The sequence below is a fragment of the Pipistrellus kuhlii genome, unplaced genomic scaffold (assembly GCF_014108245.1).
Source record: "Pipistrellus kuhlii isolate mPipKuh1 unplaced genomic scaffold, mPipKuh1.p scaffold_m20_p_1, whole genome shotgun sequence".
NCBI classification, from domain to species: Eukaryota; Metazoa; Chordata; class Mammalia; order Chiroptera; family Vespertilionidae; genus Pipistrellus; species Pipistrellus kuhlii.
The window spans coordinates 61007223-61027006 of NW_023425404.1; the positions used below are offsets into that span (position 1 = coordinate 61007223).

Here is a 19784-nt window from a genome sequence, read left to right on the forward strand (position 1 = left end):
CTTTTGAGTGGAAGGACAGGAAAGGATTGGACCTGGAGTAGAACAGGAAGGGGTGGGCTCCCGGGCACTTCAGCACATGCTGATTGGTGGTTCAATGTCTTGGGGATGTCTCTGTGGCAGATGCCAATAACTCCGCCCACCAGTTGGGGGGGGGGGGAGGGAGGATCTCACTATTTCTTTTTTTCTTAATTTACTTTTCTTTTTTTTTAAATTTATTTTTCATTTTTTGTTCTTGTTGTTCCTCTCCCAAGGATATTTTTTTCATTGATTTTTAGAAATAGTGGGAGGGCTAAGAAGAGACAGCGAGAGAGAAACAGCCATGTGAGAGAAACACATTGGTTACCTCCCCCAGACCAAGGCCTGGAACTGAGCCTGCAACTAAGGTATGTACCCTAGATTGGAATGGAACCCAGGACCTTCAGTCCATGGGCCTACTTCTAGCCACTGAGAAAAACCCAGGGCACTTCTATTTCTTAATTTATATATATATATTTGATTCCTTTAAGTGAATAAATTACTACAACCTAATATCATCCAGAGACAGAAAATACACCATATATAAACACACAACAGATCATACACATAAACAGGATCTATAATAATAAAAACATAATATGCTAATTAGACCTGACAACCTTCAGGACAAAGCCAGGGCTGTGAGGGAAGCCCGTCACAGGTGCTGGATTGAAGCCAGTGCTGGCAGCCGGGGGAAGGAAGGTCTACTCTTGCATGAATTTCTTGCATCAGGCTTCTAGTTATGAATAATTGTAGAGAAGACAAGATTTTTCACTTGCCCTCAATAACTTTTAAGGAACCTGGAGATGGGAGGAGGGAGTATCAGGCATGATGATTTAGCCACTTGTTTTTAGTTTTTATCTTTGTTAAATTTATTGAGGTGACATTGGTCAACATGATCATGTGGATTTTAGGTGTGGGTTTCTAGTTACAAGATCTCTATTCTATATTGCACCAAGTCAAAAGCCACTTGTTTTTAAAACTGCTCATATTCTTTGTGTGTGTTTGTTTGTTTCCCTTTGGTTACCTCACCCTCAGGCCCTAGTGAGCTGTGTTTACCCAGCAAGATCTGTTAAAATTTTCAAAATATTCCTATTAGTCTTTGAAAAATTAGCTTCCAATTTTTTTAAATTTCTGATCACTCTTTGAATCCTTTAAAACCTGTTCAATATATTCTCATAATATTTTAATATCAAGAACTTTTTAAAAATTTCCACTTTATTGGGAAGTCTCTAGTTTTTCCTTCTGCATTTGAAAAAAAAATGATCTTGTTAATTATCCTAATTAGCACCTGTAACACCCAAAAAGTTAAATAGCAAATTCAAAAGTGTCAAGTTATATTTCTGAGTATAAGTCTTTTTTTTATTCTAAAGCACTAGACAATTATGCTTCCAGTGAACTGGTTTTTATAATGTCTACAAATTTCTGGAAGTAATTAGGAAGGGGTCTGAGTGGACTTTTATTTTTATTTTAATTTCTGTCCTCCATCTTATTAAGGGTCTCTCAGTGGCTAGTTATTACACCAGGATGAGAGCTTTCTAAAAATTTTTATTGAAAAGTTTTGCAATTCTCTTATATCTGTCAATATCTACTCAATGGCAGTAGGATTTTAATGGCAACCCAACAATAAGTCTTTAGAGCTTAACCAAGGAAGCTGAAAGATTTACACAAAGCGAGTACATAAGATGCAGTTCTCATAGCTGCATAAGTTCACTCTCAGAGGAAGCACAGAGCTTCATTACACAGGAAGTCAGAAAGATGGAGTGTATGCCACAATATGTGAGATGCATCTGTTACAAAAAAACAAATAACAAAGCAATACCAGAGAGATGGAGTTACATTTATTACACGTGGGTCCAGAGGAAGATGTCTCTCAAATTCTGGGCCCCAACATGCAGGAATTCTCCCTATTTATATGATTTTACCTTCTTTATCTCCCAAATATGGAGTATTTCCAGCCCCTTTGCAAGTTCTTAAAGAGCCTGTGTGTGCTGGGCCTTGAGACCTCAACCAGAGGCCTAGCCTGGTGCCACCACTGATAACCTTGTCTGGGGAAGGTTTAATGACCTCTCTGAAGTGGGAGTAGTCTTAGCAAGCAAGAATTTACAGAAGCCAATTATCAGGGTTAAAATTTCAAACAGCAGTTTTCATATAAGATGGATGCTTCATAAACTCCTAGTCTGCCTGTAAATTAATTGCCCTTTAATAAATTCTGTTATGTCCTATGGAGTTGCCTGCATCATCCTTGAGTCTAAAGATAACTTTTCATTACAATGGCCAATACACCTTTGCCATATCATGAGACATTTACTATCTGTGAAAGTTACTTAGCTCTGCAGATGATCAGTTGCCTCATTAACTACAGGGTATTTAATTAATTAAATCTGCTAAACTCTCCTGGCACCTGAAAATCACCAGCTATATAAGAGTAAAAAGGCTTTGTTTCTGTCTTCTAATAGCTTTCAGTTTAATGCAAAGACAAACAAGAAAACTGTAATTTCCAAAAAAGAGTGATTTGTGTTCATTGTCAGGGCAGTTTCTGGACCTAAATAAACAAATATAGATATAAAATGGGCTTAATAAAATTCCTGGTACATCGTAAAGTTGGTTCCATGTCCCCTTGAATAATTATAAACTTTGAGGAGAGTTATTTTATTCCTCTAAAATAAGACATTCTCAAATAGCTCACTTTCTAGTCAGTTCCCAGCTCCCTATCCTTTACCATGGGACATGTGACAGCAGTCCTTTGTACATTTGCGTTAAATATTAATGTTGCAAACATTGCTTAACACTCCTCTAAAGAGACCAGAGAGCAGTCAGAGCCCCGGGGCTGGCCTGGAGCCAGCGTGCTTTGTGGCAAGTGGGCAGTGCCACAGCCATTCCTGCACTGTATTCTCACTGAGAGTTAAAGAATGACAACACTGGATTCTGGTGTGGCAGGTAAGGAGCCTGAGTGAGGAGCCAGCCAAAATCATCTGGAAGGAGGGAAGTGGAGAGGCTCAGGGTTTCCCCTACAGTCTGTAGTGATGGATCCCTCTGTCCCAAAGGGATTGAGCTAGTTTGCCTTTACAAAAACTGCTGTGGTAACCAAGGATGTTTAATAAGTTCCTCTAAGTAATTTTTTTCTCTTGGTTTTCTCTTATTTATTACCAATCCCAGTCTTGCATTCTGAGCAACTATGAAAAGTCTATATATGAATAGAGGAAACTATTTTTTCTTCGGTGGAGGAGGGGATGGGATGGTGGTATCAAAAGCACATTTTACAAATAGTGTTATTAAGTATAATTGCATATTTTAAAACATACATATTTAAATTGAGCAATCTGATGAGTTTTGACATATATATGTTCACATCAAGACATTCAAACTTGTAAAGAACCTTTGTGAGTTTATTTGAGCCAAACTGTCAACATATGCCAGGAAGTAAAACCTCAACAAATTGAGATAATACTCTGGAGAATGGCAGGTTACATCTATATTTATACACTAGTGGCCCAGTGCATGGATTCATGCATATTGGAAGGAAACTAATTAGAAGAAATTTTAATACAGCTACTCGCCTTTTCTCTATAATAGAAGTGACAACCGAATTCACAATTGACAATGACAGATTGAAACACATGTGTGCGATTGGCTCCAGTGAGAGCTTTATATATATCGCACATGTGCAAGTCAACATTTATTTTTAAATTTTATTTTTATTTATTTATTTATTTTTACATTTTTTAAATTAAATTATTATCTGTGTACATATTTTAACATTGCCCCCCCCCCATACATACCCTCCCTCCTCAGAGTTTTGTGTCCATTAAATTTTATTTTTAAATTGCTGGTGTTTGTCATATGTAACAGCCAGTTGGTTGGTCACTTAGCCTTTTATATATATAGATAGAGGCCCCGTGCACAAAATGCATGCACTTGTGGGGGTCCCCTCCACCTGGGCTGTGCCTTCTCACAGTCTGGGAGCACCAGGATCAATTGCCCCAAAGAGGTAGGTCCCACCCACCTGACTAAGGCTCCTCAATGGATCACCCCAAATAGATAGGCCCCTGCCCACCTGGCCAGGGTTCTGTGATAGATCAGCCCTGCAGAGGGAGGCCCAGGCTACCCACCACAGCACCACTGGCCTCCATCTTTGGGGTGATCGTGAAGACCCACAATTGATTGATTTTCCCACCAGCTGGTGGCATGGGCCTCCCTGTAGTCATGGGCTGATGGCCAGGCCCCTGACCAATCACATGGCACCTGCCTTGGCAGATCTGGCACCAGTAGGTGTTAGCGTGGTCATCTAGAAGGTTATCTGGACGGTTCTGTTCTTTGGTAGTTTGGTCAATTTGCATATTATGCTTTTATTATTATATACTGTAATCAAAGGAAGGAACATAGTGGGTTATATGAAATTCATTTATGATAGACTGAGAGGCAAGAGAAAGCAAAGCAGGAGAAACCCCCAGGATTGAATAAAAGGTAAAATGATAGACACATACTTAGGTGGGTACAGGAACAATTAACATGATAACAATGAAGGAATTTGTGGTATCTGTCCTGGCACCCAGGTGCATTAGGCTATGCCCCAAGGGGTCCAGAAAAAGGGAAGTTACAAGTTATCCAGACATTTCAAGGGTTTGTTTTTATAGATGCAAAAAGACAGATAGACTCAATTAAGGTAAAAGTTGACCTTATCAGTGAAGACACCAGTCTAGGATGTAACTACCCATCATAACTGCTTTTAGTTCAAGTTTAATTTCAGACCGTTCTTTGTGGTAACTTTAGGTCTCTGAGTTTGCAAGACCACCATGCAGGCCTTCATTGAGTTTGTCAGGTTAGCATGTGGCCCCTTTCGTCCACATATATAAACCCTTATAAACACAATCACCACAATAAGAATATTGAACAACAACCTACTCAACCACATAGTCAGGGAATGCAAAAGAGGAAGGAAATTGGCCTTCAGAGTCACTTTGCCCAGATATGTAACAAGAAGAAACTAGAGAATGACCATAGAAGTAATGAGTTTTAAAGGGCAGTTACCATACTCACTTGTAAAACATGCCTAGTGATGAGACAGTATAGGGGTAACATCTAAGCTCCATCTTGACTGAAAGGACATTCACTGATAGGCCTAACTATGACTCCTTGCTTTCAGTAAACTTCCACAGTTGAAATTAACCTAACCATATCCTTACAGATTAACAGAATGAAATGCTCCTTCTCTCTGATAGTCTGTAGGCTAACAGCTTCTCCTATAGATATCTCAATTAATTAGAGGAATTCTTATGCTTGAGGCTTAAGCAGTCCCTTTGTCAGTAGAGGTGAGGAAATATGCACAAAGTAATGACTGTTTTTCAGAGATTCACAGGAGTATCCATAACTGAACTCAGATCAGTGGGTCAACAAAGGGACCAGGCACAAAAGGATGAGAAATTTCACTCTTCTTAGAATCTCTGTAGATGCCTACCTGTCTAAGACCAGCACCTACCTCTTGTGTCAGTCACCCTTGTTCTGTTACTTGTCAGTAAAAGCCACCTGGGTTTTAGCCTCTTTTAAGATGGATTTGAGAATAAGTTCTGGAGAAAGGCCTTCTTAATCAATAAATCTTTCCTTGCTCCAAAATCTGATGTCTTGAATATTGACTTTTCTTTAGAAGCATCAAGCACATGAACCTTGGGTCTGTAACAAAAAGAAAGAATGTACAAAAACTATACATCCTTTTTAAATATCATTTCTATAAAATAGATGTTTGGTCAATTAAATGGTAAAAAGATAGAGTTTGTGGCAAAACAACTATAATCAATAAAAGCTACAGGAACTATCAAGAAGATAGTAAGACCACCTTCCACCAGATTTATGGCTTAAAATAAGCTTATTACAACTGTTCTGGGAGAAATCAGTGGGCCAGATTTTCCTGAATCTAGTGGGGATGGGGTGGCTCTTGCTGTAGCTTCAGAAAATGAATTTTCTAAGACTCCCTCAGGAGAATTTTCTATTCTTTTTTTTTTTTTAATAAATTTTTAGTATTAAGATTTGAAGTATTGGGCACACAAAGCTTGTACTGTAACATACCTTCTAGATAGGACCAGCATCATAAATCATGAGTTGTGCATATGGAGAGCTGTCCCACATTCATGATCAATTCTAAAAAAAATATATTAAAGTGCTTTCTGGCATTACTGAATAGATTCAGAGCCCCTAATGATCTCACTTGCTCTCAGGCCTGACTCAGACTAAGGAGGCAAGTGTGAGGATTGGGAGCAGGCCTTTATTTCACAGAGAAAAAGATCAACATGCAAATATGGATGAGGCAGCTCTGGCAAAGAAGGAATCTGATTTTATGATCACTTACTGTTAATTGAAGGACTCGTTTTAATTGTGGACATAATACTGAACTGGGGGATTATTGGCCACTGGAAATGGAGGAAGAGTTCACAACAGAGAGAGGCAGGAGAGAATCAGCAGAACAGAAGACAGCATGATTTTGTGGATATGTAAACAGTGACAGTGAAGGACACCAGATGTTGCATCTTGGTCCTTGAGGGTTGCTAAGAAAAAAAAAAATCAGAGCCAAACAACTGCAGTATAAGCAAAAGTTTATTTAGAAAATCACAAGAGGAAAAGAAGTGAGCCATGGAAAAAGTGAGCCAGCTAGACTGCATGGACTCAGGAAGCAAGTTACAGAGGCAAAGAAAGGCCCTTGGAGCTTAGGAGAAAGAAAGCAAAGACAATGCGCCTGATGGAAGAAAGGAGGAAGGAAAGGCTTGGGCGTGCACTAGAGCGAGAATTAACCTGAGGGAAGAAGGGGATAGGGAAATGTGTGTGTGTGTGTGTGTGTGTGTGTGTGTGTGTGTGTGTGTGTAAGAGAGAGAGAGAGAGGGGGGGGGGAGGGAAGAAAGAAAGAAAAAGAAAGAAAGAAAGAAAGAAAGAAAGAAAGAAAGAAAGAAAGAAAGAAAGAAAGAAAGCAAGCAAGCAAGCAAGCCTGGTCCTTCTACACCTTGAGGGCTTTTATCTATTATCCAAAGGCATGGATATTCATCAGCTTTCCAAGTGTGTCCTTTCAGGATTGAGATCTCTACTGATTGGTTGGTGCTAGGGTAGGAGATCATTAGTCATTGCATCTGGTCCCAAAGCCAGACATGTCATTGCTTCATCTGGTTTCACTGCTTTCCTGGGACTGGAGATGAAATACAATTGAGGCCTAGATGTTATCTCTAGCTTAACCAAAACTGTCTCCTTGGTCAACAGAGCCAAGACTTTGTTTTAATGGCTTAATGTTTAAGGGAATAATCGTACAAGGGTTATATGGGAGTTGTATGATGCTATTCTCTGGCCTTCTTGTTTTGTCTCCCTCATGACTGCCAAGGGATGAAAGTTCAGGGGAGAATCTGAACTGCATGACCAGTAATATGAAAGGTCAGGATATGTAATCTGCATGACCAATGATATGTTAGGGAGGAAAGGTCACCCTGGGAGTGAAGTTTCATCATGCAATACTTGTTTATGAAGTTTTCTCCATTGCTAGGCACCAGGGACTTTCTAGCTGATAACCTTCTGTACCTGGCCTGTAGTTTCTACTCTGGTCATATCTGTCTTACTGTCTACAATATCAGATACACTTAAAGCTCCAGGGGTAAAAAAGAGATGGGACTCTAATATGTATTTATCTGTGTACTGAGAATGTAGAATTATTGAAGCTTGTTTGGTATAAAGAATCTTCTGAAAATTAACATTATTCTTCATTGGATATGATTATTTCAGCCTGTAAGCAGATACCCATGTTAGTACCTCCATTTTAAAGTTAATTTGCCTGGGTTAGTCTTCTGGTGATAGAGTAGGCATCTAGACAGGCATGAGCAGATCAGGAACCAAAGGCCAGAGTGGATATTCCTGGGTGCCTAACAAGGAGCGAAACTAGAGAAAACAAGTATTATAGGCTTGGCCTTACCCCCACGGTAACCTTTCCTCTCCTAGCATGTCGCTAGTTATGCAGTTCAGACCCTTTGACCTTTTATATCATTAATCATGCAATTTAGCCCCCCTTTAGAAGAGTAACAAGGGGGCCAGAGAATAGAATCATACAACTCTTATACAAGTCCTTGCATGACCATTCCCTGAAGCATTAAACCCCCAGAACAAGTAGGTTCTGACTCGAATCTAATAATGTTTGATCCAAGGAACAAAGCCTTGGATCTGTTGACCAAGAAGAGAGTTTTAATCAAACTAGAGATAACATCTAGACCTCATCTGAGTTTCAGCTTCAGGCCCAAAAAAGCAGCAAAACCAGATGAAGCAACACATAGCTGACATCAGGACCAGAGGTAATAACTAATGGCCTCCTACCCTAGCACCAGTCAATCAGTGGAGACCATGACCCTGAAAGGACACACTTGGAAAGCTGATGAATATGCTATTGAGATCCTCCCATGAGACCTACCCTAAAATCCCCACCTTTAGAAAACAAATAAAAACCCTTAAGATGAAGAACCCAGCAGGTGCTCTCCCTCTCTTGAGTACTCCCACAGCTCTCCACACCCCCTTTTGTCCCCAGGCACAGTCTCTCTGGAGCATAATGGTTCCTTTCTGCCTCTTCCTTCAAGTACATTATCTTTACCTTTCTTTCTCCTAAGCTCCAAGGGCCCTTCTTTTGCTACTGTAATTTGTTTTTCATGCAGCACATTTGGCTCATTTCTTCGACCCCTTTGACTTTCTAAATAAACTTTTGCTTGTATTTCAGTTCTTGGCTCTGAATTCTTTTTTAGCTGAACTCAAGAAGTGGGGTGTAATTCTGACATTAACATCAGGAGGAACTAGTACATTTTTTTTGTGGGGTAGCAATAGGCTCCCCACAGAACAGAGACCTCTGATTTGTCTCCTGATGGCTGTTCTTCTTGACTGAACCAGGACCACATATATTTTCTCCCAGTCTTCACCTCTTCAGACCACTTTCCTTCCTATTCGCTCCCTGGCTGTGCAAGTCTGAACCTGGGTCATCTGTTGTCACTTATCACTTTATTCCACAGATGGAGGCCCAGTGGTCTCATGACCCAGGTGAAAGATAACATGAGTGGAGCCATATTAAAATAGAGCCCAAGTAGCCATTTCAGAGGAACTGCTCTGAACGTCTTATTTTTCTTTATCTTACAAGCTGGACCAAACCACCATAATTCCAAGAATACCAAGACTATTTATTCTATTTGTAAAGACTGATGAAATTGGGCTTTGAGAATGACAAAATTTCTAGCCAACAAACTAAATACAATTACAGGTGAAACTCAAGCCAATGCATAAAGTAAAAATATAACCTACCTCACCTAGTACCGATAAATCTTTAATATAGCTTACCTTATCTTTCTCCCTTTTCTCCATAAAACCCTGAGTCCCTATAAAGAGGGAAAACAAACTCCCTGAATTTGTTCTCCCAAATTGCAATTCTTTTGGATCTTAAATAAATGCTTAAAGTAGGGGTGTCGAACTCAATCAGAGAAGGGGCCAAAATCTAAAATCTAGCCTAAATCGCAGGCCGAATGGTTTACTGAACAGTCATAAACTGTCATTGTGATGGAAACGCAGCGGAGTGCAGTGATGACAGCGCGGTGCGGGCCACATTGCAAGGCCTGGCGGGACGGATTTGGCCCGCGGGCCTTGTGTTTGACACATGTGGCTTAAAGCTTCTCATCTTTTTTTTTTTTGTCTTTTTTTTTTTTTTTTGGTCTCATTTTTGCTTTTTATCTTTCAGTTAAATACCCAGAAACTAGAAGTGGTGATATGCAATTACAAATGCAGCAAAATACCAAGTTAGTATTCTTAGAAGTTCCACTAAGAAGGAAGAAAACTGAGGAGCTTCAGGCTTGGGAAGAAGGGTGAGATACAAAAAATTCTGTTTACGTGAAACAAATCTAAAAACTTAAAGTTTCCTTTTTCCCCCTTCTGCATCCTCACTGCTGGTAAGGAGTGAGACTCCCATTACGCCAGAAATGCAGGTATATCTGACCACTCCCACCTGCAGGCTTCCCCTTATATAGAAGCTCCCAGGGCTAAGAATTCAGTTTACTGGGGAAAAATAGCCATTTCCAACATTTATAACTGCAATATATAAAGACAATGACAGAAGTGGTGAAAATGGATGGAAATAGGGCCTTTCTCTCCCTATGACCTTGTCTAGAGTCAGATACAGCTGTAAACAAAGGACAAATAAAATGACTAAGTGATGACAGAAGCTGAGTCTAGTCTGTTCAAGAAATGTAAGGAAGCTTTGCCAACAACTAAACAGACTCACAGGCTAAGTGCCCTGGGAATCTGTGAGAACCACCAGCTCAGGAAGAGCCACAAGTCCACAGCATGTAGCAAAGCAGGAAAACTGGGGATTTTTTTTCTTGAGTTGACTCTGGTGGCAGACAGGATGACTGGGAAGCAAGGACACCTAATCCCAGCTGTGCCACAAACTAGTAGCAGCCCTGAGCAAGCACTTAACCTTTCTGAGATTCAGCTTGCTCCTCTGTAGAAAGCAGGGGTTACAATAGGACAAAGGGGCCATGTACATCTTACTTCTCTCATGCCTTCTGTAGAATCTACTGTGAAACTACATAATCGTTTAGAAGTTCTTCTACAGCAATCCAATGAAAGTTTGTACACAAGTTGAAATCTACTTTTTTTCCTTCTAGAATCCTTTCTAGCTCCTAAATGGACGATTCCAATTTTCCAACTAAGAAACGATCATTTTCCTAATTTGGTAATAACTCACTCAAAAGAAAAGAAAAAAGAAAGAGAAAAGGAAATTCAGTATTATAATTTCATACTCTCCTCCTCCTCCCCACCCTGAGGCTGGGCAGGGTCTTCCTGATATCACACTGTCCTTCCTTCTGTGTCAGAGATTTTAGTGTTTGACCTTCTCCTCTGTCAGTTCACCCAGCATGAGTGTTCTCTGCAGCACCCTTTTATCTAAGCAGCCCACACTTGTTAGTACATGCAGACTCAGGGAAAGGTCCTGGGACTGAAAACCTACTTCCCCAAGGGGAGGGCAAGGAAAGGCCAATGAAAGAGGCTGGTCACACCAGGTCTGCTAATTAACAGAACCACTAAGGGAAACTTACACACAAGGCACATCTTGGGTGGCTGTGAGAAAGCGTGGATCCTTGGGACACCTGACAGGTGCCAATGAACTTAGGCTAAAAGAGTTGGGAGATAATCTAGGGTAATAAAACGTGAATGCTACCAGGTACAGAAACTACTTTACATGTGTGACCAGATCAGGACAACAGCCTGTTCCAGGAAGGAGCAAGTCACTGGAGACAGGGGAGGGGTCAGAAAGGACATCAGTTATGGTCTGAGAGTCACTAAGGGGGATTTATGGGAAGCAATCTATTCTGGCCCAGGTCCTGCTCACAGGACTGGAATCATATCATAGAATATCTTTCCTCCACATTTAAAATTTTATGTTTGGCATCAAGGAATCTATTTGAAAAGTAATTATCTCTAAAAGGAATTATATCTAAAAGCCCAAGAGTCAGAAGAGGGGACATTTAATGATTCTACTTGCTGCTCACTAAAGTTAACCAGATTTACAGTTCCAACCTTCTGACAGGAAAGCAATCACATTAGCAGTAACCTTATTGAGGTTAAGGAAGCCAAGTAGTTGCAATTGAATTTTATTGAAAGAAGCCAAGTAGTTGCAATTGAATTTATTGAAAGAAGAAGTAAAGTCGTTCACATGAGACCCACCTCACAACTCACCCCTCACCCCCCAAACCACACAGGCACAAGTCTCAGGCCAGGGAAACACTTTTATGTTGGATAGGAGCCCTAACTTGAATCATTTCCCTCAGTGCTAGCAAGGAGAAGGGGGAGACAGGTGACACCATGAGGTGGGGCATCTCACTGCTCTGGTCTCAGGTGGAGACCTCCACTGAAGCATCAAAGTGGACGGGCACGTATGGGTTTCCCTCACAGGCCACAATGATGTACCTCTCCTTCTGGCTGGTCCGGTAGGCACAGTTGGGGTACTTGGAGCCACTCGTCACACGACAGTCTGTGATGTTCATGCTGGAGCTGCTCTTGTGGCAGTTGGGCTGCCCATTCTTGCAGGTGATATTTCCCTGGAGGCAAATGGCCTGGACATCTACCAGAGGCTCATGCACGAAGGTGTTCACTGGTTTACACCGTCCCTGTGTCATATTCCGGCGCCTCATCATTTGGTTGCAGTAGTTGGAGTTGTTGCTGGAGTTGCCGTCTGGGTCCATGTGCTGCCGCTGGAACTTCATGGCCCGTGATTCCTTGCCCAGGGAAGGCTGGACACACCCTAAGACTACCAGCACCAGGACTAGCAGTGGGAACAGGATGAGGGACTTCTTCTGAGCCATGGTGGCCTCAGTCCCCTGGAGGAACCTACCCAGAGAAGACAGAGAGGAGGAAAAGCATCGCTTTAGAAGAGAGCCCCAGGTCCTGTGGTCTCCCTGGCTTAGTCTCCCATCAGGTCAGCCAGAAAGACACCCTTTTTTTCCTGCAAGATTTTCCAAGTGATGCGGCACTCACATGTATTCACTGCCTAGGCATTTGACCCTACTAGTGACAGGAAGAAGGTTCTTCCCCTCTGGGTGGTGACCTCCAAAGTGACCTAAAATCCCAGGGGTCCTGTTTTTGAATACTAGAGTTTTTATTTATTTATTTATTTTAAATATTTTTTAATTAAATTATTATCTGTGTACATATTTTAACATTCCCCCCCCATACCTACCCTCCCTCCCCAGAATTTTGTGTCCATTGGTTGTACTTATATGCATGTATACAAGTCCTTGGGTTGATCTCTTATCTCCCCCAGATCTCCCTACCCTCCCGGCTGTAGTATGTAAAATACTTTAAAAAATATTTAATTGATTTCAGGGAGGAGGGAGAGATAGAAATGTTAATGATGAGCCGAAACCGGTTTGGCTCAGTGGATAGAGCATCGGCCTTCAGACTGAAAGGTCCCAGGTTCGATTCTGGTCAAGGGCATGTACCTTGGTTGCAGGCACATCCCCAGTTGGGGGTGTGCAAGAGGCAGCTGATCGATGATTCTCTGTCATCGATGTTTCTAACTCTTTATCCCTCTCTCTTCCTCTCTGTAAAAAATCAATAAAATATATTTTTAAAAAAAGAAAGAGAAAAAGAAACATTAACGATGAGAGAGAATCATTGACCAGCTGCCTCCTGCATACCCGTTACTGGGGATCAAACCCATAACCTGAGCCCACAACCCTGGCATGTGCTATAGATTGGAATCAAACCCAGAACCCTTCAGTCTGCAGGCAGACACTATCCACTGAGCCAAACTAACTAGGGCTAAAATGCATTTATATGCAGTGGTTTAGTTGGTCAATAGAAGATCTTTTTGTCTAAACCATGAGCCAAATTGTATCGAGGTTACTGTCATGACATACAGGGTCATGGCGGACAGAGCTCCATTGTCCTACACTAGGGAAACACAACCCAGTGCCTGGCACTTGGCATCATGAAGGGATGCCATTGTATTCCCAAGAAAGATGCGTGCCTCCCCCCACCTGGGGCTGCTCCTTCTCTAGCCCCATGTGTTCTCTGTAGCTAGAATGCTCACTCCCATTCCAGCTCTGCCCCAGCTACATTTGCCTAGCCCAAGCTTAAGGTTTAGCCTTGCCCACCCTGCCTCCCTCCTCTCCATACCTCAAGCAGAAGCTGCTCCCAGGTTCCAGGCAAGAGCAAGTGGAAGGCCAGTTTCTGCAGTCACTGGATCATGAGAAGTGGAGCTTATGTAGATTACAAAGGGGCTTGGCTTCCTAGATGAGATGGGTGGGAGGAGCATTTGGGTTTCAGTCCAGAGGAAAACAAAGGCACCCTGAGTAGGATAGGAATGGCCCTGGCTCCTCTCTTTACCCTTGGGGGAAGGAGTCTGCCTATAGGAGCCTTTCTTGACATTGGAATCTCATCTCTCTGCTGGTTCACAGGGATAACAGGGAAAGTCAATAAGGCCCTGATGCTCAGACCCCAAACAAATCTTTGTTATCTCTTTGGGGGCCATTTCAACAAATAGCCCTTTGATGCCAACAAAGGGCACATAATATGTAATCAAGGGAGAGAGAGTGTAAGGGAGGGAAAGGGAGACCCTCTCTCTTCCCAGGAGTCCTGGAGTGGTTTTGACCAGAATTACCGATCTCCTAATAGCAGCTCTTTTGGGGGAAGTAGGAGAGGTATTCAGCTGTCTCTAGCTGGCAGGCTTCCCAGATCTGAAGAAAAAAGGGAGAGTGCCTGAACAGTTTGGGTAAGAAGGAAGCCTCTGCATGGTCTCACCCAGTTCTGGTAACTTTTCTGAGGTGAGTGTGTGACAATTTTTATCTTCAGTGCCCACTCATCTTATAGATCAGAGTTAAGTAGAGAAACTGAAAATAAATCAAAACCCAAATTCCCTTCTGAGAAAAAATAGAGAGCATCAAGTTTCTTAGCAGCAGAATTCCCACCTAGGTAGAGATCTCTTTTTGTTGTGACAATTTTTATTCTGTTTGAGTGAAAAATACCAAAATTATCTCCATTCTCTGGATTTATTACTTTTTCTAGGAAAATTATTTTATTTAGTTATAATATTGTTGCAGAAGACCAAAAAAATCCAAGGACACTTCTGAGAAAAGGAAGGATACTGTTTAATATGCCAGCAGACTCAGGGAACAGCCTTCCAAATCTGAGTGAAGAAACACGCATTGGGCCTTCCCTTATATCCCCCTCCCTGTGATCTTTTTCCCACAAACATGGATTACGCTTCCAGCCCTTTTTGCGGGTCTTGCAAGAAGGCCCCCAGGTGTTGGGGGTCTCCAGGTCATATCTGATGATATAGCCTGGCTTCAGTATTAATAACCCTCCCTCTGGGCAGTGCACTGTCCACAGCCCAATGGCCTTTGTAACAGGTTCTGCAAGATCAGTATCTGGAAAAGAGATAGTGACTTAATTATAAGTTATCAGGAATGTACACTGAGCTTGCTGGCTTGGATTCAGATCACTAGTCTCCAAATATGAGGGTTACGTTGGAATTACCCCTTTTAGCATCCTCAATATCAATCTCCAACAGCTAAAAATAAAAATTTCCATTGTGTTCCATTGAACGATATGGTTTGTATGTCATTTTCTTTTAGAATGTCCTGTTTTTCATTAAAATAACTTCTATACCACTTAATGTATTCCACTTTCTATTTAAACACTCAGATATGGGCTTTTAGAAAGGCCATGTTAATAATTCTGATAAAATAGTTTAACCAATACTCCCTCCTCTGGAAACTGACCTTGAGGCCACTTCACAGTGGACATTCCTTCTTGCTTAGACCACATTCCACTTGCTAAGACCATTATCTCTCTCCTCCAAACCTTCTTAGGATCCTGAGCACTCAGAGAATTCTCTGCCCAGAAAAAGCCTGCCTAGAGTCCTTTAAAATTTCTGACACCCTGTCCCTGTGTGCTGGCACCATTTGGGGGCTCAGCCCATCTGGTATCCAGATGACCTAACCCTATTTCATAAAATAGTATTATGCAAATTGATCATCACACCAAGACACAAAGATGGCCACCCCCACGTGGTCAAAGATGGATGCCCCCATGTGGACACAAGATGGCCACCACAAGATGGCCAGCAGGGGAAGGCAGTTGTGGGAAGTTAGGGGAGACCAGGCCTGCAGGGGAGGGCAGTTGGGGGGAACTAGGCCTACAGGACAGGGCAATTGTGGGGGGACAAGGCCTGCAGGGGAGGTCAGCTGGGGGGGACAAAGCCTGCAAGGGAAGGAAGTTGGGGGTGAAAGGGGATAGACCAGGCCTGCAAGGGAGTACAGTTGGGATCCAGCAGTCCTGGGATTGTGAGAAGGATGTCCATCCACCCAGTGGGATCAGGCCTAGATGGGCAGTTGGATATCCCTCAAGGGGTCCCAGATTGGAGAGGGTGCAGGCTGGGCTGAGGGACATCCCACCCCCTATGCACAAATTTTGTTCACCGGGTCTCTAGTAATTTTATAATCCCTTACCACTTTGGTTCTGTGTGTTCCTCCTTTGGCAATCCTAACAGGTCACAGGTCACCAGCTCCATGAAGTAGTGAACTGGTCTTTGTTCTGGAAAATACTGCAGGTATTTATCCAGAAATTATGTTCATTAAATTATGAACTATCATCAAAACCTGCTTTGTTGTTAATTGGGAACTCCTACAGTTTCCCATCTTTCATTCACTGGCTCATCTTCTCAAAACCATTCTGAAAGGGCGTTCATTCACTGCAGCTAACTGCTTAGAAATTCCACATCCCAACGTGAAGGTGCTGTTTCTATTTCAGGTGCATCTTCAGTAACTGCTTTAACATAAAAATCATTAAGTTTCTTCCCCTTGAATATATTTTTCCTAAAATAGCTGACAGACTCACTGGCTCTGAACTGCAGTGTTAGGGCAATAACTCTAGCACCAGAGACATTCCAGAGGAACTGGCGTCAGGGTGAGTGCTGTCCATGCTCTGGATTGAGACTGTCTCCATCCAAATTGTAGTTTAGCACCTTAAGATATAGGCAAGTTACAAAACTTAACTTATTTCCCTGATCCTCAGTTTTCTGCTTTCTAAAATGGGGATAATAAAATGTACCTTTTTTATTTGTTATTACACTGAAATGAGGTCCGATGTGCAAAGTGCTTCAAGAACATATCTATAAATGGTAGGTCAGTGATTGTTCATAGGGGGTGGTATTGAGGTTCTGTGCAAAGGAAACTGTTTAAATAACATTGGGTGATCTCTGAATTGCTCTTTACAGGGCATAGGGTCAAGTATAGGCAGACCTTGGTTTTGCTAAAAACCTGAGCTTAAAATAGCAGGCAGTTTTGAAATTCTGAAGAGAGGAGGAAAGAGGTAGAGGAGAGAAGAAAAGAATCTTGATAGAACAAAATTATTTTAAATGAAATGTCAAAATTGTCTTGCCCAATGATAGCCAAGATATCTTTAGTCAAGTCATTATTTGCTAAAGTGTAAGAGTTTGGAAGTAGCAGGGAGGCTAAGGAAGCCATGGCATAGCAAGAGCTTTTAGTTTCATGTTTCTATAGTTCTCCCACCACCTCACCCTCCACTCATGTTTTGTTTGTCTTTGTCCAGTGATCAGAAAACTGCGGCTCTTTGGCCCCTTGAGTTTTTAGCAAAGGCCAGCTTAGGAGTACCCTAATTAATTTAAAAACAATGTACCTACCTATATAATTTAAGTTTTAAAAATTTTGCTCTCAAAATAAATTTCAATCGTACTGTTGATATTTGGCTCTGTTGAATAGTGAGCTTGCCCACCACTGTCTTAGTCCTTAGATAGTACTCTTAACATTTTGAGTGGTGTTGGGAGGAAAAATTTTCATAGCCATTTAGGTTCCTATTTGGGGTTCTATGAATTAACTGATGAAAGTCAGACTAACAGGAGAGACTACACAAAATTTGTTCACGTGCAGATGAAGAAGCACAAAAGAGGGGAGAAAGAATAAATTGGAGTGTTCCAGACAGTCTCCCAAGACCACAGGACATTATGAAGCCACATCAGTGACTGTACTGATTCCAGATGCAGGTGGGAAAGTGAAGGGACGTACATTTTTGCCCCTCCCATAGATGCCTTGAAATTAATCTCTGAAATCCTTCTAGAGCCAAGGACAAAGGGGTAAAATGCTTTCAAGGCTGTGCAGGTTATCATTCCTGTTGATGATTCCCACTTTATAAGACTTCTCATTTCTCTTTCCAAGCCCATTTCACTTCCATCCCTCCAACAGTGTGAACTGGGAAAGAAAGGGGTTCCAACACCTGAGCCCTTGCTTGAGGCCAACCAGGTACAGGTTGCACTTTCCCAGAGGGCGGCTCTGACCTGTGTGTGAGCCCAGCAGGTGCAGTCAATAGCTTGGTCTCTAGAACACACAGAGAAGGGCCCCTGTCTCCTCCCTCTCACTCTAAGCCTCCCAACACTATGTTTTCCTCAGCCCCAAGGACAGAGTGCATCTTCCCTATGTCCTTTCCCACTGCGAGTGCCAATCCCGGGTCTTCTTGATGGAGGTGAGATATTGTTCAAGGTGTCTGACCAAAGACAGAGACTTGGGAAAAGACCTAATTACTTTTCAGCCTGGGTAGTTCAATGGTCTCCTTGGTTCCACACATTTTAGGAGAGTCTCCCTGTCCTTCCCTTGTCAAGCAAGCACCAGTGCCTCCATTCTTTAAGGGTAACTCACTTGTGCCAGCTCTTGTGATAGCTTATCACAGTGGCATTAATTGTTGACCTGGATTTCTGAGTGAAAGAAAACAGCCAATAGCCCTGACCTGGTGGTTCGGTTGGTTAGAGTATCATCCCATGCCCCAAAAGGTTACAGGTTCAATGCCTGGTCAGGGCAAACACCTAGGTTGTGGGTTCAATCCCTGGTCAAGTTGTGGGTTGCGAGGGGAAGATGAGGAAATGATCAATTGATATTTCTCTCTCACATCAATGTTTCTCTCTCTCTCTTAGTCTCTCTTTCCCTCTCTCTAAAAAAAAAACAATTAGCCGGGACCGGTTTGGCTCAATGGATAGAGCGTCGGCTTGGGGACTGAAGGGTCTCGGGTTTGGTTCCAGTCAAGGGCATGTACCTTGGTTGTGGGCATATCCCCGGTAGGGGGTGTGCAAGAGGCAGCTGATTGATGACTCTCTCTCATTGACATTTCTAACTCTCTATCTCTCTCCCTTCCTCTCTGTACAAAATCAAGAATATATATATATAAAAACCAACCACCAATTAACACATATTTTCTGGTGAGGAAAGAAAGAAAGAAAGAAAGAAAGAAAGAAAGAAAGAAAGAAAGAAAGGGAGGGAGGGAGGGAGGGAGGGAGGGAGGGAGGGAGGGAGGAAGAAAGAAAGAAAGAAAGAAAAAAAGAAAGAAAGAAAGAAAGAAAGAAAGAAAGAAAGAAAGAAAGAAAGAAAGAAAGAAAGAAAGAAAGAAAACAACTGATAAGAGAGGAAAGCAGGACATCTGAGGGAGCTGGGAGCCTTAACTCTGCAGTCTCCACCAGAGCCACAGACCTTGTCTTCTCCAGAGAAAAGCTAAGCAGTAATTAAAGGACTTTGTTTTAGATCTGAGTGCTGAAAATTCTCACCACAGAAGCAGCCCCTACAGTAGTAATGCAAATTAGACCTTGAGAAGAGCTTCCTCCAGGTGAAGATGGGGTTATCAGAAAGCAATGAAAGAAGAGAAGTGGAGTGGGAGAAATCGGGAAAGATTTCAGAGAAAAGATTACCTTGGGAGGACTTTTAAAGATAAATAGGTGTTTTTTACTAGGCATATGGGAAGGGCAATTCAGATTTTTTTTTTTAATGCCAGAAAGAGAAGTAGATGCTCATGGTAAACCACTGTGTATTTTGAAAATAACACGTTCCTCCATGTGACTGGGAGGAGGTGAGGGATGGCACAGAAAGAAAACTGTAGGCCCAAATAGAAGTACCTTCAATACCAATCAAAAGACTTCAAAAGATGTAGACAGTTACTTTGAACTCAATGAATTGTGGACAAAAGAAGCCATATGTTAACCTGACAAACTCAGGGGAAGCCTGCATGGCAGTCAAGCAAACTCAGAGACCTAAAATAACCTCAAAAGATGGTTTGAAAATTAAATATTTAATTAAAAACAGGTTATAGCGAATAGTCAAGTCCTAGCCCGATATTTTCCCTGACAAAGATCAACTTAGATCTTCTTTACTAAGCCCATTTGCCTTTTTGCCTCTAAGATAACATATCTGTGAAATGTCTGGTTAACTTCCTTTTTTCCCCAG

General features: G+C 42.0%; 3 protein-coding genes across 4 annotated transcripts in view; 2 read left to right on the top strand and 1 right to left on the bottom strand.

The window, feature by feature from the left end:
* The window catches only part of LOC118724322 (ribonuclease 4), an 81273-nt gene that overhangs the window by 25575 nt on the left and 35914 nt on the right, over positions 1–19784 (top strand). The window lies entirely within an intron of this gene.
* The window catches only part of LOC118724301 (angiogenin-like), a 64440-nt gene that overhangs the window by 20498 nt on the left and 24158 nt on the right, over positions 1–19784 (top strand).
* RNASE1 (ribonuclease A family member 1, pancreatic) lies at positions 11673–18590 on the bottom strand. 2 transcript variants are annotated; one of them, XM_045584012.1, is made up of 3 exons: positions 13681–13812; positions 13542–13547; positions 11673–12390 (listed from the first exon to the last, which is right to left on the bottom strand). In XM_045584012.1, the coding sequence occupies exon 3, from the start codon at positions 12363–12365 to the stop codon at positions 11895–11897; it is 471 nt and encodes a 156-aa protein (XP_045439968.1). In that variant the 5' UTR covers positions 12366–12390; positions 13542–13547; positions 13681–13812; the 3' UTR covers positions 11673–11894. The 2 variants fall into 2 exon arrangements, with proteins under 2 accessions (XP_045439968.1, XP_036303399.1); XM_036447506.2 differs by lacking the exons at positions 13542–13547; positions 13681–13812 and adding an exon at positions 18572–18590 and having other exon boundaries at positions 11673–12392.

Excerpts from the sequence above, each read along its gene's own strand:
- RNASE1 (XM_036447506.2), bottom strand. The coding sequence starts at position 12,365 with ATGGCTCAGAAGAAGTCCCTCATCCTGTTCCCACTGCTAGTCCTGGTG.